Below are 4,899 nucleotides of genomic sequence, written 5' to 3'. Positions count from 1 at the left end.
ATGATGCAGTGAGACATGATCTCAGAGATCAGAGTTTGATGCGGTGAGATATGATGCGGTGAGATATGATGCGGTGAGATATGATGCGGTGAGACATGATCTCAGAGATCAGAGTTTCATGTGGTGAGATATGATGCAGTGAGATATGATCTCAGAGATCAGAGTTTGATGCGGTGAGATATGATGCGGTGAGATATGATGCGGTGAGATATGATCTCAGAGATCAGAGTTTCATGATGCGGTGAGATATGATGCAGTGAGATATGATGCGGTGAGATATGATCTCAGAGATCAGAGTTTGATGCGGTGAGATATGATGCGGTGAGATATGATCTCAGAGATCAGAGTTTGATGCGGTGAGATATGATGCGGTGAGATATGATCTCAGAGATCAGAGTTTCATGCGGTGAGATATGATGCGGTGAGATATGATGCGGTGAGATATGATCTCAGAGATCAGAGTTTCATGCGGTGAGATATGATGCAGTGAGATATGATGCGGTGAGATATGATGCGGTGAGATATGATCTCAGAGATCAGAGTTTGATGCGGTGAGAGATGATCTGCTGGTAGATGTCCGGGCTCAGCGTGACGTACGAGCTCTCTCGCTCACACATAAAGAACATGGAGTCCGAGGTGGTGCTGGGATCGAAGCCGGCCTCCACCAGCCCGAGCTTCAGCTGCTTGAAGGTGCCGGTCATGTCAATCGAGCTCTGGAACAACAAACGCTTTATTCAGAAATATCCAATGATTTAAAGGGGTGGTTGAGTATGATTTCTCTTCTCTAACTGTAGTTAGTGTGTAATGTTGCTGTTTGAGCATAAACAACATCTGCAAAGTTACGACGTTCAAAGTTCAGAGCAAAGGGAGAGATTCGCTTTTACAGAAATCACTTTTTAAGGACTACAACAAACGGCTGGTAGAGACTACACCACATTCCTCCCGGGTTAGTGACATCATGAACCCTAAAATTTACATAAACTCCGCCCCCCGGGAACGCGATTTATAGATTATCATGACAGAATATGCTAATCAATGACTAGAAGATAACTCCACATCAGATACATAAATTCATCAAATGTCCTGTTGCTTCTTCATGTTGTCACTTCTTCTTGAGTCTCTCCATCTTTGTCTGACTCTGGTTAGGTAAGCTCTTGAAGCTCCGCCCCCTGTGCCGGGAGCAGCAGCTCATTTGCATTTAAAGGAACACACAAAAACGGCAAGTTTTTTCTCACCCTCAAAAAGTGACAATTTTAACATGCTATAAAAAATATCTGTGGGGTGTTCACAGGTAAAACTTCACACACACACTCTGGGGACATCAGAGACTTATTTGACCTCTTGTGGAAAGGGCATTATAGGAGCCCTTAAATGAAATGCAGTGCTATAGTTGTACCTGAATGCGTATGAAACGAGGTCGAGCGTAAGAGGGCAGGAACCGGCAGACGTGTGTGAACATCGCGTCGCGATCAAACTCCATTCCCTCCGTCAGTTTGAGCGCTGCCATCCCGATCCGTCCCTCGTGACCTTCACACACACGCACACACACACACAAACCAACATTAGCGGCGTCACACCTGGAGAATAAGGCTGCACGATTAATCGCAATTTCCATGTAATCGCTCTTAAACCGGTGTGACTTATCACGATTCTGAAATCGCCAAGTCTGTGATTATTTGTCTGTGTGTAATGCGCAGCTTGTCAGTGACGTACGGCTCAGTAAACGCTGCTCACTGTGAGTTTGAGTCGCTTATAACGAGCATTTGAAAAAGCAACACGTGTCAAACATCTTTCCAAACATGAGAAGCATTTATGAACCTCTTGTCCAACAAAAGACAACATTAATAACACGCTTTTCCTCCAAACTCACTTCATAAGGACAGCTGAGCTCCTCCTTCTGTGAGATGATGAGCTTCTGACACAGAATAAGGCAGTCGTGTGTTTATTACTCATGTTTAATCAAAGCGTTTCAGTCTTCTGTTTGTTCAGATACAGAGAGTGTGAAGCTAATAGGGGTTTCCTGGAGTGATGTGTGTTATTGTACTTCTGCTGGGCATATTTGGTGTGTGTGTGGGAGATGCCCTCTGGTGTTCAGAGGGATATATGGCGTGTGTGTGTGTGTGTGTGTGTGTGTGTGTGTGTGTGTGTGTGTGAGACGCCCTCTGGTGTTCAGAGGGCTATATGGCGTGTGTGTGTGTGTGTGTGTGTGTGTGTGAGACGCCCTCTGGTGTTCAGATGGAGTATTTACATCGATCAGCCGCTGTACTGACAAACTGAGCATAAAATAATCGCAGCCTTTGCTAATCGCGTGCGGTTTCATCAGACCTGGAACACGAACTCCGTAGACGTTTCCCTCCTGGACGAACGGGAGCGTGCCGATGATGTCCGAGACTTCAGTGGTGGCCACGTTCTCTCCCTTCCACCTGCTCTCTCACACACACACACACACACAGGTTTGTTTTGCTACACTTGTGAGGACATTCCATAGGCGTAATGGTTTTTATACTGGACAAACTGTATATTCTGTCCTCTTACACTAACCCTACCCATCACACACACACACACACACACACACACACACTAACCCTGCCCATCACAGGAAACTTTATGCATTTTTAAATTTTTAATAAAACACTGTTTAGTGTTTTTAAAGCCATTTGAAATACGAGCGCTCAGGATTTGTCCTCAGAAATCACGTTCACGTTGTAATACCAGTGTAATACCAGTGTCATTATACACATCTCTGTCCTCATAAGTCGCACACACACACACACACACACACACACTCATCAGCTCCAGCGGCTGATTCCTGACACACACCTGAACGTGTCTCCCACTCTGTCCTGGAAGTAGATGAAGTTGTCGTGGTCGATCTTCAGCAAGTCTCCGCTGTTGAAGTAGAGGTCTCCACTCTTCAGGACGTCCCGCAGACGCTTCTTCTCCGTTTGCTGCTGGTTTTGCGCGTAACCCACGAACGGAGTGAGTCCAGTGATCTCACACACCAGCAGCCCCGTCTGTCCTGGACACACAGCAACACTGACTACATGCTTTAAAGGAGTCGTTCACTTCAGAGTGAAATTCTCCTGATAGTTTACTCTCGTCATCCAAGATGTTCATGTATTTCTTTCTTCAGTGGAAAAGAAATGAAGGTTTTTGAGGAAAACGTTCCAGGATTTCCTCCATATAGTGACTTCAATGGAGTCCAACGGGTCGAAGGTCCAGATGTGAGTTTCAGTGCAGCTTCAAAGTCTCGACACGATCCAGCCGAGGAATAAGAGTCTTATCTAGACAAACCAGCGACATTTTATAAAGAAATCAACATTTATATACTTTATAACCACAGATGCTGGTCTTGCTCTCGCTGTGATGAGACACACATTACGTCATCAGGGTGAAAGGTCAAGCGTGACGTAGGCGTAAGAACAGACCCAGTGTTTACTAAGAGAACCTGCAAAGACTGAGTCAAACGCCATTTACAAAGAAACAAATAAATAAAAGGTAAAACAACGATGTCGGACGAACCGAAACTCACATCTGGACCTTCATTTCATTTCATTTATTGTTTATTTTTACAGGGACAATGCACAATTAAAAGTAATTGCACCAGAATTAGCTAATAGCTAGTTTACATCTGCTGTCCCTGGGCAGGTAAACAAATAAAATAACATACATACTGTATACACCACATAAAACATCACAATACATACATGTCCAGGAATATAAAATTTAAAACCAGAATATAAAACAGATAATATACAACACAGTCATTAGTGGTTGCAGATCTGTTGTGATAGTAGCCAGTACTTAAGCTTATTTTTAAAAATTGAGAAGCTATTGAGGCTTCGAATGTTTGTAGGTAGGGAATTCCACAACCCCACTACTTTCTGTTCTGCGGTACCAAATCTCCCCTGGCAGATGCTCTAGTCCTACCTGCACTTCCGTTATGGGTCACGCATCCCTGAAGAGGGGGTGGAGCAAGATTATGAATAATTGTATACATCAGGCACACATCAGTATAAAATACAAAATTATTAAAACTTAAAAAATGTAATCTTTTCAAAATAGTACAATGATGGTCCCTTGGTTTTTTATCTAACACTTTCATGATTTGTTTATGAAGGGAGTACACAGGCTTAAGTGTAGTTGCATCTGCTTGTGACCAAGTTGTTATGCAATACGACAAGTGAGGGAGAATCAGAGTATGTACTAAAAGAAGTGCAGCTGATTCAGAGAGCTGGTGCCTGATGTTTTTAAAATTAGTAGCCTTTAATGCCAAGTCTCTCTGCTTCATTAGCTTCCAGAGCTGTTCATTTAACCATGGCAGATGTACTTTACTCGAGTAAGATATATTTTTACTAAATTCATTTTTAGTCGTATTAACTCTATCCATCATATAGATAAATGCTTGTTCTATATCACCAGACTGCATAACATCATTCCAGTCCAGGTGCTTTAATTTCTCCAAAGATTGGCCGATTAGGGATTTTGGTATAATATTAAGAAAGCTTTTGCCTTCTTGTCTGTATAAAAAACTTTTTTTTGTCAACTTTCTTACAATTAAGGTCAAGTTGTGGTCTGACATACCTGTTACCAAATTAAATGATTTTATAATTCTTTCAGGACCTTCGACCCGTTGGACTCCATTGAAGTCACTATATGGAGGAAATCCTGGAGTGTTTTCCTCAAAAACCTTCATTTCTTTTCCACTGAAGAATACAACTGATGAGCTTTGCATCAACACTCCGATTTGATGAAGTTTGCATCATTTATTCTGTTATTTTCCAGTTTTTTATTGCGAACCTGCTTTAAAACAGAGATATAGAGATATAGAGATAACGCTGACTTGAAGCTCGGCCAGCGTCAGAGAGACTTTAAGGGAAAATATTCGCAGATTAAAGA

The 4,899-nt window shown here is 42.5% G+C and overlaps 1 protein-coding gene across 1 annotated transcript in view; it reads right to left on the bottom strand.

Annotated features, from left to right (window-relative positions):
• Nucleotides 1–301: 301 nt before the first annotated feature.
• Nucleotides 302–4,899, bottom strand: part of LOC309507315 (long-chain fatty acid transport protein 2-like) — an 18,119-nt gene continuing 13,521 nt past the window's right edge. The window contains exons 7-10 of the mRNA XM_082181477.1: nt 2,821–3,019; nt 2,326–2,423; nt 1,397–1,527; nt 302–713 (exon numbers count right to left, since the gene is read on the bottom strand). Coding sequence (XP_082037603.1) covers nt 537–713; nt 1,397–1,527; nt 2,326–2,423; nt 2,821–3,019 — 605 coding nt within the window. The 3' untranslated portion in view covers nt 302–536. The remainder of the gene's footprint in view (nt 714–1,396; nt 1,528–2,325; nt 2,424–2,820; nt 3,020–4,899) is intronic.

The sequence above is a fragment of the Leuciscus leuciscus genome (assembly GCF_965113295.1).
Source record: "Leuciscus leuciscus genome assembly, chromosome: 10".
Classification (NCBI taxonomy): Eukaryota; Metazoa; Chordata; class Actinopteri; order Cypriniformes; family Leuciscidae; genus Leuciscus; species Leuciscus leuciscus.
The sequence above is the reverse complement of the archived record's forward strand: the minus strand, read 5'-3'. Positions and strand labels throughout refer to the sequence as shown.